Source organism: Oncorhynchus mykiss, chromosome 28 (genome assembly GCF_013265735.2).
Source record: "Oncorhynchus mykiss isolate Arlee chromosome 28, USDA_OmykA_1.1, whole genome shotgun sequence".
In the NCBI taxonomy this organism is placed as follows: Eukaryota; Metazoa; Chordata; class Actinopteri; order Salmoniformes; family Salmonidae; genus Oncorhynchus; species Oncorhynchus mykiss.
This window is the reverse complement of record NC_048592.1, coordinates 13,870,687-13,883,415: the sequence shown is the minus strand read 5'-3', so window position 1 is coordinate 13,883,415 and position 12,729 is coordinate 13,870,687. Positions and strand designations below refer to the sequence as shown.

General features: G+C 37.4%; 1 protein-coding gene across 11 annotated transcripts in view; it reads right to left on the bottom strand.

Moving 5' to 3' along the window:
* Nucleotides 1–4,246: 4,246 nt before the first annotated feature.
* Nucleotides 4,247–12,729, bottom strand: part of LOC110508593 (suppression of tumorigenicity 18 protein) — a 41,813-nt gene continuing 33,330 nt past the window's right edge. For 10 of the 11 annotated variants that reach the window (XM_036966238.1, XM_036966241.1, XM_021589222.2 and 7 more), the window contains 10 exons: nt 12,200–12,312; nt 11,404–11,466; nt 10,962–11,030; nt 10,093–10,155; nt 9,721–9,801; nt 7,693–7,917; nt 7,417–7,505; nt 7,136–7,239; nt 6,903–7,049; nt 4,247–6,604 (listed from right to left, as the gene is read on the bottom strand). In XM_036966238.1, coding sequence (XP_036822133.1) covers nt 6,464–6,604; nt 6,903–7,049; nt 7,136–7,239; nt 7,417–7,505; nt 7,693–7,917; nt 9,721–9,801; nt 10,093–10,155; nt 10,962–11,030; nt 11,404–11,466; nt 12,200–12,312 — 1,095 coding nt within the window. In that variant the 3' untranslated portion in view covers nt 4,247–6,463. The remainder of the gene's footprint in view (nt 6,605–6,902; nt 7,050–7,135; nt 7,240–7,416; nt 7,506–7,692; nt 7,918–9,720; nt 9,802–10,092; nt 10,156–10,961; nt 11,031–11,403; nt 11,467–12,199; nt 12,313–12,729) is intronic. The other variant, XM_036966237.1, reaches the window with a different exon arrangement.

Below are 12,729 nucleotides of genomic sequence, written 5' to 3'. Positions count from 1 at the left end.
TAAATATCCCAGAAAGCTTATTTCTCTCAAATTTTGTACACTCATTTTTTACATCCCTGTTAGTGACCATTTCTTGTTTGCCAAGATAATCCATCCACCTGACAGGTGTGGCATATCAAGAAGGTGATTAAACAGCATGATACTTACACAGGTCCACCTTGTGCTGGGGATAATATAAAGCCACTCTAAAATGTGATTTTTTTTCACACAACATAATGCCACAGATGTCTCAAGTTTTGAGGGAGTGTGCAATTGGCATGCTGACTGCAGGAATGTTCACCAGAGCTGTTGCCAGAGATTTTAATGTTAATTTCTCTACTATAAGACGCCAACTTTTAGAGAAGGCGGCAAACCTAATGGGCAATGTTCCCTCTAATTTATTTTGTCACTGGGAGAATTTCAGGTCTGTTGAGCGAAAACTTGAAAATTGTGAAAGTTCTGTGCAACTTCCAGCGCTTGTCTACTGTGAGCACTGAGGCTGTATCCACTTTAAGTTATAGTTTTACCAGTGGCCAAGTATGTTACTGTGGCTATTTGATCCTAGTGTACAGTGCATTTGGAAATTATTCAGACACCTTGACTTTTTCCACATTTTCTACACACAATACCCCATAATGACAAATCAACAACAGGTTTTTAGAAATGTCTGCTAATTTATATATATATATATAAAAAAAGGAAATATTACCTTTACATAAGTATTCATGGTGGAGGCTCAATCAAGGCTCATTCAAGGCTCAATCAAGGCTCAAAAGTTAGAGTGTTGATAGGGGGTCGGACCATCAAATAATTACAGAATTTCAGTGAGGGCGAGGATATTGGAAATGTGTTGTTTTTACTGCATACTGCATTTATCATAATTCAGTTGTAATCCAGAGAGGTTAGATACATTATCTAGATAATCTATGAGGTTGTGCAGGGATCCAACATGCAGATTTAAAAGAAAACATTAATCGTCAGCGTACAATGACACCTTTGTCCTGGATCTTTTGCCCCTTGATATTATTGTTGAATCTCATTTTAATAGCTAACATATCAATGGTCAAAATAAATAGATATGTCGATAGTGGACAACCTTGTTTTACTCCTCTTGACAATTTAATACTTTCTGAGAAGTAGCCATTATTTACTATTTTACACCTGGGGTTACTGTACATAACTTTAACTCATTCTCCTAAATTAAAATAGTCCATGCATTTATGTATAAATTCCAGTTGTACTTTATCAAAGGCCTTTCAAAGTCATCCATGAATACCAGGCCTGGTTTCCCAGATTTTTCATAGTGTTCTATTGCTTCCAGTACATGTCTTATATTATCTCCAATGTATTGTTCTTTTTTTGATTAAGATGAAAAATATCTGACAATACCTTTTTTAAACTCTATACGCTATGTATTTTGCTAGAATAATGGCTCACAAAACTGAAGTGTAAGGGGTATCCAGTTTTTCAGGTGGACTGGAACTTTATATTTACCACCTGGGTCCTGTTTCAGTAATAGTGAAATCAGATATTCTTGCCGAGTATCTGATAGTCTACCATATTTCTAGGAGGGGTTAAAATATGTTAATAATGGACCTTTGAGTACATCAAAAATATTTGATATACCTCAACTGGTATGCCATACAGCGCTGGAGTTTTCCTGGACTTGAAGGCCTTAATTGCATCTAGAAGTTCCTCCTCTGTAATTAGGCCTTCCCATGAGTATTTCTGTACAGCTGTTAATTTTACACCATTAATAGAAAAAGCCTTACAATTCACTTGTTAGTGGAGATGGATGAGACTGAAATACAAAATGTGCTTAAAGTATTTTGTTTCCTCTTTCAAAATATTGTTTTGGATGACTCTGTTATTTGTAACAAGTTTCTGTAAAAAAAAAAAATGGTAGCATTTCTATGTTGAAGATTAAAAGATAATTTAGTGCATTTTGCCCCATACTCCTTCCAGTTCACTTTATTTTTTATAATTTATTACACTTTTATAATAAATTCCTCTTCTTTTTGTTTTTCCTCTAACTTATTCTGTGCCTCTATGTTAGTTTTTATTGATATCTATCTGTACTGTTAGTTCCTCTATTTCCTTTGTTAAAATGAACTCTATTGACCTAAATAGTTTTTGTTTTAAAGATGAGTATTGCATTGCATGGCCTCTAAGGGCGCATTTAAAAGTGTCCCATACAAGTAGAGGATCTGCTGTACCTATGTTTTATGTAGGAAAATATCCGTTATAAATTATTGGTTAAAAACAAGTTGTCATCCAGTACGCTTTGATTACATTTCCAATATCCTCGCCCTCACTGAAATTCTGTAAGAGTAATGTGTACACCAATTATTTGATGGTCCGACCACATCCTACCCCCTATCAACACTCCTCTAACTTTTGGTGCCAACAAAAATGACATAAGAAAGTAGTCAAGCCGGCTAGCTTGAATGAGCCTTGATTGAGCCTCAGCCATGAATACTTATGTAAAGGTAATATTTCCTGCGTTTTTGTTGTTATAAATTAGCAGACATTTCTAAAAACCTGTTGTTGATTTGTCATTATGGGGTATTGTGTGTAGAAAATGTGGAAAAAGTCAAGGTGTCTGAATAATTTCCAAATGCATTGTACATTAGGATCAAATAGCCACAGTAACATACTTGGCCACTGGTAAAACTATAACTTAAAGCGGATACAGCCTCAGTGCTCACAGTAGGCAAGCGCTGGAAGTTGCACAGAACTTTCACAATTTTCAAGTTTTCGCTCAACAGACCTGAAATTCTCCCAGTGACAAAAGAAATTAGAGGGAACATTGCCCATTAGGTTTGCCTCCAAAAAGACAAACTAAAAGAAAAATCCACACAAACGTATGATAGAGAAGCAAAAAGAATATGGAGCAAAACAAAACTGGGGAAACACCAAAACTCAGGCTTCTTTCATACTAAAGTGGTTGAGCTGGAAATCGCACGTCAGCTGAAATGAGGTGTAGCTGTGGGCTCGTCCGGGATAAACCTACATCTATCTCAACATCAAAAGGATATGTGTAAAGCCAGTGGTAAGTGTAAAGAAAATATACAGTGCAATGTCTAAAACATAAAATTATGATTTTAGCCACAGACACAGTTGAGGCAGTTTGAACTAGAACTAAAACTCTATATTTTAGTTTAAAAGCAGCAAAACAATTGTCATAATAACTAATATTCTGAGTTGTGGATATAAACACAATTCCTGATATGGTTGGCATAACATAATAATACCGATGTGATAATAATGATAATCTCAAGGATGATGGAAACCTGATGCACCTGAGCTCAATTTCGAGTCTCAAAGCAAAAGGTCTGAATACTTATGTAAATAAGGTATTTCTGTTTTTTATTTTGAATACATTTGCAAACATTTCTAAAAACCTGTTTTCGCTTTGTCATTATGGGGTATCGTGTGTAGATTGCTGAGGATTTTTTTTTCATTTAATACATTTTAGAATAAGGCTCTAATGTAACAAACATTTTAAAAAGTTAAGAGATCTGAATACTTTCCGAAGGCACTGTAAAGTGCTTTCATTTCCAAACGCTGAAATAAAAGCTGACATTATGTACTTTGCCTAATATGATTTTTTTAAAATCTCAAATCAATCAAAATTCTGGAGTATAGAGACAAATATCCTTTTAGGTTTTACTGTCTGAATACGTATGGAGTGGAGTGTAGCTGGCCTATACTTAGTTTTGATGAGGTGTGCTGAGATGAAAACTGCTAATCTGCTAACTATATCTGGATGTCATGTAGTTTTAGCTAGTAAGCAACCTCATCTTGAGGTGACAAGTTCAAATGGGTTGATTTGTGGTGCATTCTGCTCTTGTACTGTCTCTTTGAAATCTATCACTGTTGTAGTCCCCCGGCTGCTTGGCAAGGCCTGCTCACTCACTTTATTTCTGGCTTTCTGGTCTCTGGCTTCATTCTGAATGAACATACTGATACACTTGTACAATTCTATGAGGATTGTGAATTGAATGAATGGGTTTCAATTAATATACCTATCAGCAACCAAATTGTCAGCAATGAACAAAGAATAGGCCTATATACCTGTATTTGCCTACTTTCTCATCTGAGATGCCTTGTCTTATTGCTACTCACCACCAGGTGGCACAGACTTGTCATCCTCAGGTATTGACTTCATGAAGCTACAGTGACAGTATGGGGAGGAAAGTGATCCAATGCACCAATATGGCAACACCAATATACTGTACTATATTAGGTCTGAGAATCACACACAACCATTTAAAAAGTTTTATTTCTACCATACACAAACTGTACAACACAGCGCATATCTGCTTATGAAATAGCAAAAGTAATACTTTCGATTTACAAACTACTTGAACTGAAAAAGCATAACATTTGAATGAAAAAGGAAAGAAAATACATTACAGTTTCATCATACTAATATCATTCCACAAAAATCCAGTTCACATTACAAAACATCAAATACTAACAGGGAAAAATAAATATTCTTCACAAAACTTCCTGAGCAAACAATGTGTGGTATATGCATTAAATATGACGAATTATAAATAAATTAACACAATTATTAAGTTAAAATGTTAAATGATTACATTTTTCAAGATTACAAGTCTTTACAATGTGTTGAGTATTTGAATAAAATAAAGTATTTTTCTCAACAAGGGTCCTTAATTTGGCTATGTTTTGCAGATATGCACTTTTTCGAATTCTTCCTCAGGACATGTGTAGTAGGCCTAGTCAAACTCCATTTATTGTAACTTGATAGGACTGTCAACCCATGCAAACTTCAAAATAATAACGTTGTACTGCGACATTAAGAGCAATGCTCACAAACATAGAAAGCGTCATCTTTCTCTGGAACCCCAGGGCAATAGAACTCAACAGAAATACAACAGGAAAAAAGTGAAAGTGCAACTGATTCACAACTCAATTTAAGAATAAATAAAACATAAACAATTGAAAACAAACAGTTAAGAACTAGCAATACCATTGTTTGTTTGTCCCCTTTTGCTTCAAGTAATAGTGATGAACTGAAAATCAAAATGATTGACAGTTTGCAAAATTGATTGACAGGATGAAAATACATGCTGGCCCTAAAGAACCGGCAGTGATATTTATGCCACCAAGTGCCTTTTGGGGGATATTTTGAAATTGGTGTGACTACTGAAACCGAAATGCCACCGACCATCATTAAGTAATAATGAGCATACATTTTAAAAGGTGTCATAATAGTTGAACTCAGAGTAAATGTTTGTATGGTGGTGGTTCATTTTTTCTAATACCATCCACGCCATTTTGTCCCATGCTGAAAATAAGTCCAACGTTTAAAAAAGCACTAACACTTCTTAACCTGTGAAACTTCAAGACCTGACTTTGAGATTACAGCTACTGAGACGATGCTTAAATATTTGAAATGGCATATAAACAGTCATTAAGAACATTTTCTCCTTTGAAAATAAGTGTACTGTATAATAAATTACACACCATCCACATAATACTGTCCTACCACAAAACAGAGAACTGTATATTTTATGTATTCATTTACATGTAGGCACATATATGCACACACAGTGTGTGCACAGAAGGCAGTTTAATATCTATATTATTTAAGAAAAAGAAAGACAATATCTTGTCAAAGTGGATTTATCAATTGTCTTAGTGCTGTCAGTTGCTCTATTCTAGCAACACACTCAACGTTGAATTTGACATTCAGTTAATTGAATGAAATAAAACAATGTTGCATTTTGCTAAGAGCCAAACGCAACTCCCCAATTGCAGTCAACTTTGAACATATTGTTGAATTATGAGTGTACAGTACAGTAGCATTGCATTTTTGAGTCTTCATTTAGTCTTACCATACATTCAGGGTTGAACATTAAATAGAAATCGAAAGCAACAATTTAAAAAAAATGTTGATTCTGGATTATTCTAGGAGAGTTCTCTACCTTCGTGGGAGATCCAAATTGTTTTATTCGAATCTGATCTGACATAAATAAACCACCACTAGACGGCAAAAGAGAGCTATGATTAAAACTGGAATGTGCATCAATGTAATATACAATTAGTCAAAGGATTTCAAATATTTAGCATTTTACAATCATAGAAATACAATTTAAAAAATGTTTAAATACATTGATGAATAAAGATGATAAATAGCAATAACATAACGAATGACAAAAACATAACAAATACAGAGTTAAATCAAGCAAACCATACAAAATAATTAAGTGCAAGGGGGGTAGAAATCTCACCAGAAATAACATGTGAATACAGAAGCTTTAAAAAACATGAAAAATTATTTTCAGCTGGTAATTGTCTCAGTGCAATGTATTCAACTGTGAAATGTTGACACATTTCCCAAAGCTTTGTCTTATACATGCAACTAAGCCAGCACTGCACTCTCCAGGAAAAACACAGTCATCCAATACCATTATCCCAACTCAAAGATACCTCCTCTTGGTGGCTTGACAGCTTAAACGTGGATTCCCTTTATAGCCTGTTTGATATTATCCAAGAGAGCCTTACACTCGGGAGAGTAGTCGTGCTCCGAGTTGTTGTACATATCTGTTAATGTGTTCACATAGGCTTCGAAATTATGCTCACTTATGGGCCCCTGGAACACAAACATGTTCTAATATTAGTTCAAAAACTGAAGCATATAGTGAGAATAGGAATTTAATTCCACTATTGCAGGGTTTACCAAACTCGGTCCTCTGGACCCCAAGGGGTGCACGTTTTGGGTTTTCCCCCAGCACTACACAGCTATTTCAAAACTGTGTAGTGTTCGGGCAAAAACCAAAACGTGCAACCCTCCCAAGGACCGAGTTTGGAAAATGCTGCACTATAAATAGAAATATGGTTAAAAAATGCTACAAGTGCAAGTGGGGAGGTTCGGATGAGGCCTACTGTACCATTTGAGGCAGTTGGATGTCTGTGAGACTGTTGATGAGAGCTTGGCTGAGGCGAGCTAACTCCTTCAGAAGGCTGTCGTTGTGCTGTTCAATCATCTTGTTCTCCTCCTCAATTGTCTTCAGGTTACATTCCATCGACGAAATCTGCTTTCAGGGAAGAGGAAAACTTGTCAACCTGAATTAAGCCTGAGTCCTTTGAAAACCATCATATCATCACAGATGTGGATATTTACCTGGGTCTGCAGTTGCATCATGTCAGCTTCTATTTTCAGGTTGGATTCATTCAGTTCCTTGATTTCATGATCCAAGTGTTGCATGTCATCGTCGTTGTCGACTCCTGTTTGAAAATGGAGAATACTCTTATGAAGTTCAAACTTAACCTGCTACTGTGCTTCAGTGAATCAACTAGGAGGGGGTCTACACATACTTTGATGGTACTAAGATGTACATTTCCATAAAATATATTATCCTGCCAAAGCATATACTGTATGTACAGTACACCACCGAGACTTACCACTGCTGGCTTTCAGTTTAATAGTCACCATCTCCTCTCCTGACATCTTCTTCTTGATACTTTGAGCATTAAGTGGGCATCCCGACAAACTATATATAAATACAATTCAAATTACAAAAATATTACCAACTCACAAATGTCAATCTCAAAGCTATTTAGTTGTTCAAGGAGTGCACCTTTAATTAAGGGTCAGTGGTCAAGGATAGTAGTATCAATAGAAATTATAAACATTTCACTGGAATCGTACGGGACAAAATTGACGCAATGCAACCTCACCTTCTATGGGTGACAAACACGTTATTGGCGTGTCCAAGGCCATTGCAGCCGGGCAGGGGACAGTGGGGCAGTTCCTGTTTGCAGGCCTTATTCCAGGGGAAGGGGAGGCCATTGATGGATGACTCGTTCTGCCTCTTTGCAGTGAGGGGGCAGCTCCCTGCACTGCGGTGAGATGTGTACTTCCCCGATGTGTGGCCCTGCCCATCACAACCTATCACTGGACACCTAGTAGGGAGACAAACAAGGGGTCTGTTCAGGAGGATTTTACGTTACAAAACATTCAGCTAGAAATGCATCGCATAGAACAGATATGATTATCTGTCAGATAGAATATGGAACTGTGTCAGGTCTATTAATTATATATCTACAGCGTTCAGAATACACCCAGGAGTCTGTTACTATCTGATGTCCTCCCCTTATACTGCTAGTGGAGAGATTCATGTTGTCACACAGACTGTTGACAATGTACAGAGTGCCGCTGTGCCGCTATTCTCATTCCGATGAGGCAGAGGAGAAAGATTATTGTCATCAGTAAGCTGTTTTTCCCTCAGAATAGTTTGGCAGTTCAGGCCATTTGATATGACAGATGTAGTAAATACAGTATGATCTGAGATATGTAAATCTATCGCTGTGTAGAGTTTAGGTACAATGGAAATGTAAGTAGATCAAAATGCTGTCAACTGAGTTGCGACGACTTTACTTAACCTGTTAAACCACACATAATACATACATACATACATACATACATACTCAAACAAATAATTTGCACAGTTCATAAATATCCCTCACTAACTAGACCGGAAGAGTTGTCAAACCATTACATTGATTAATCCAGTCAAATGCTGATTAAAAATGTAGTCAACAAAACTGACAACAGGCTCAAATAATCGTATCAGCCAAGTTGCTGATCCAGAAAAACTTTGGAATAATAAACACATTCAGATTGATATAGCCTACATATACAGTACTAGGTAGGTTATTGGTGTTTGTAATCGAAAAACATAAGCACAAGTCTGGCTGAATATTATTAAGAGTTATAAGGGTAATTACATTTTTTCCCAGCTCTCTTTTCTCCAGGTCAGTAATGGAGTGACATGAATTACACATAATTGTCATGTATCCCGTCATGTGAAAGAATGTAATTTTGAGGGTTGCTGAACTCTTCCCTTATTGGTAAAGGTGAAAGGCAGGCTGAGATGGTACAAATGGAACACAGAGCTAGCGTGCAAACAGAGTACTACTGTAACAAAGCTTGTTGTTGCACTTCGTTGTTCAGAGTACTGCTAGCACTTAGAGGACAAAACAACCCCATTATGTCCACCCATCCACACACCACAGATGTAAGGCACCAGGACAATAGAATCATGCCATATGGCCGACAATTTACAATAATCTAGTAACATTACAGATGCACTACATGTAGGTAGATTCGAACTAGCAACCTTTCGGTGATTGGCCCAAAGCTCTTACCGCTAGGCTACCTGTCGCTCCACCGCCCTCTCTTAATGTGTATGCGATTTATTCCAGTCTAATTCCTAAGCTCTTGGCCCTGCATTAGTAATTTAAAAAGAATGGGAAATCTGTGTCTGTCCAGATGTAGAAGTAAACAAGGTCTCATACATTTGGACTTTGGATTTAAGCAGTAGCAATCAATTACATTTTTTTTGTTTGTTTTAAAGACCAATATCAGCTTTCCAGAGACAACTGCATCTATAATAATTCTGCTTTTCATCAGTGAATCAAAGCTTTGTACCCATACAGTAGTATGGGGGACCTGTAATAAACAACACACCATGATAAGGAAAACACTCACAAGAGAGTGATAAGACAGATATTCTATTAAGACAACTTTGAAATATTACAGTGTTTGAAACATGTATTATACACATGTTGTTAATCATTGTAAACAATTTCCTTTTCATTTTTCTGGTATAATGACCTCTTAACCACCGAATACAAGTATTTTCATTCATTGAGACAGCAATCATGTAGTCATGAAAAACAACAATCATAAGAATAATCTCTTACTTCATTTCTTGGTCGTCTTTTTCATCTTTGTTTGGTGTAAGCTTCAAGCCTCCCTTTCTGGCACGTGGACATCCTGACAAACTACAAATGTTTAGAGACAATACGGTTTAACAATAATGAACACTAATTTAGGGCTAAAATCAAGCAAACTCTTCCATCAGTGATTCTCACAAAGCATGTCATTGAAAACAACATTCTAAAAAACAAAATCAGTTTTTCAAGAATCAGTCAGAATCGTATCTTCTTGGATGTAAAAACAGTTTACCAAAAGTCAAAGATGAATAAATTCAGAAAAATAAGCAACAAGATTCAAACACATTTCTATTCCATTTCTAATCAATTCAGTCATTCGTGTCATCCAGTCTAGACTACCTTCTGTGTGAAGCATAATTCCCGGTCACGTGTCCAGATCCATCACATCCAAGTGTTGGGCACCTGCAGGTGGAGAGACAGACAAAACAGGTGAAACTCTGGAACAATTATATAATATTTAAATGCATAAAAAAAAAAATGGAAGGCAAAGGACCTTTATGAGGTCCGGAGATATACAGTACATTGTTTTATGTACCCTGAGTGTACAAAACATTAGGAACACAGGCTCGTTACATGACACAGACTGAACAGGTGAAAGCTATAATCCCTTATTGATGTCACCTGTTAAATCCATTTCAATCAGTGCAGATGAAGGGGAGGAGGCAGGTTAAAGAAGGATTGTTAAGCCATTCAGAGGGTGAATGGGCAAGACAAAATATTTAAGTGCCTTTGAACAGAGTATGGTAGTTGGTACCATGCGCTCCGGTTCGAGTGTGTCAAGAACTGCAATGCTGCTGGGTTTTTCATACTAAACAATTCCCCATGTGTGTCTAGAATGGTCCACCACCCAAAGGACATCCAGCCAACGTGACACAACTGTAGAAAGAATTGAAGTCAACATCCCTGTGGAACACTTTTGACACCTTGTAGAGTCCATGCCACAACGAATTGAGGCTGTCCCGAGGGCAAAAGGAGCTGCAACTCAATATTAGGAAGGTGTTCTTAATGTTTTGTACACTCAGTGTATACAGCCTGATCACACAACGTGGATAGAAGTCCAGATTCAATGTAATCAATGTAGTGTATGACTAAAACAGCATGAGACCAGGTAGAATGGATAATGTAATCCAATAAAATAGCACAAAGTTGAAGGAGTGGATACAAACAGGTTAGAAACAGTTGATGATGACTGACAGGACAACGCATACTTTAGTTCCTGAGAGTTGGCTGCCATCAGTGATTTGAGAGTCTTGTCAGCCAGGGGACACCCAGATACACTACAGACAGAGGATCCACACCAGAGAGTTATTACAATGAACCCTTTGATCATAGTTAAATTCAATTGAAGTCTGACAGTGATTGATATACTGTACAGTGCAATGTGGCAGAGAGGTCATCCTCTCCCAAACCATATGATAACCATTTGCATTATCATCTTCAGTTTGTACAGTTGTTTTCTGTCCAACGTTTCAGTACAATCACAAGGCCGTTTTAAACGACTTAAATTCCACAGCGACAATAAGGTTGCAAAAACAATAGTTTCCTTTTCAGCAGCATATTAATGCTGATCAACATGAAACAATCAACAATAGTTCCTCTGAACCAGGCCTTGCGGTGTTAACTAGCTGGTGTTAACGAGTGTGTAATTACCTTCGATGTGACGCATAATTTCCTGTTACATGGCCACTACCGTCACAGCCGGGGGTAGGACAGCTGCAGAGAGCACAACACTTAGTTAAGACCGTACTCTAGAATGCACGGACTTTCAACACAGTGTGTTAACCTCGGTGACATGACATTGACTTGTTATTAGTGGAATTGGAAGTGTGAAGTGTTAGTGGCAGCAGGAAATCTAGTAGGACTTATTTTGCTCCCCGAACACATTCCCCCACAACAGCGTCTCTGAAGGTGTTTATTTGGAGTGGCAGAAAGTTGTTCATTAAAAGGTGCTCACTTGGAAGATCTACTTGCTTCCTGTAAACTACTCAATCGTGTCGAGCCATGAAGTGTATCAAATCCCCAGAGCCAAACTCAAGAGAACATACAGAGTCTAACTACAAAGTCAAGAGTGAGGACATACGGACATGTAAAAACTCACTTTTAACAAGATACATTTCCTCTCCACATGAACCTGCAGACATACCAGTCACAACGATATGTAATATATAATAGGTAACAATATAAGAGCTAATAATAGGATAGATCATGTCCCGTGCATTTCACTGAGTGTGTATTCAGTCACCCCACTTATAATATACTGCCCCATTTAAAAGGTCTGGTCGGGAATTACACTTTTGTTATTAAGACTGACCATCTGTCAGCTGACCTTTTTAGAGGGAAATGCACATTATACACAGATGACTGAGCAGAGAAGCCTCAATATGTCAATTTCTCCCCTCATTGGACCCCCAGAATGAGCAGACCCGCCATGTTTAACATGATATACCTCATCAGCTCTTTCTTAGCATCTCTTAAGAGCATCTTGGTCTTGGGGCTTAACATGCTTGCGTCTCCGGAGTAGCTCTGGTTCTCCAGAGAAGCGTCGTCAAAATCCTCCTGCTGAGAGACGTATATATAGACCGTACGTTTGAAATGGACCCTTTTCACTATATAGTGCAATACTTTTGACCAGAGCCATGGACCCTGGTCAAAAGTGGCGCACTACAGAAGAAATAGGGTGCCATTTCGGGTGCAGTATTAATAATAAAGTGTCTTTAAAAATCTGCTTAACCTCTTGACTTCCTGTCTCAGTCTTGAGTTTTGAACATTATCAATGAAAACATCCCACTTATTACTCTTAAAACACAAGCCTAGGGGTTAGGCGGTAAGGCTGAGGTATTACGCTTAAGGATACTTACAGTAAACCATACATCCATTTAAAGTCACATTTCATCCACACGGACAGTATTTATGACGTATATACTTGTGATGTGAAACATTTACTTCTCAAAGATTCTGTGTTCAGCACCAGATGTT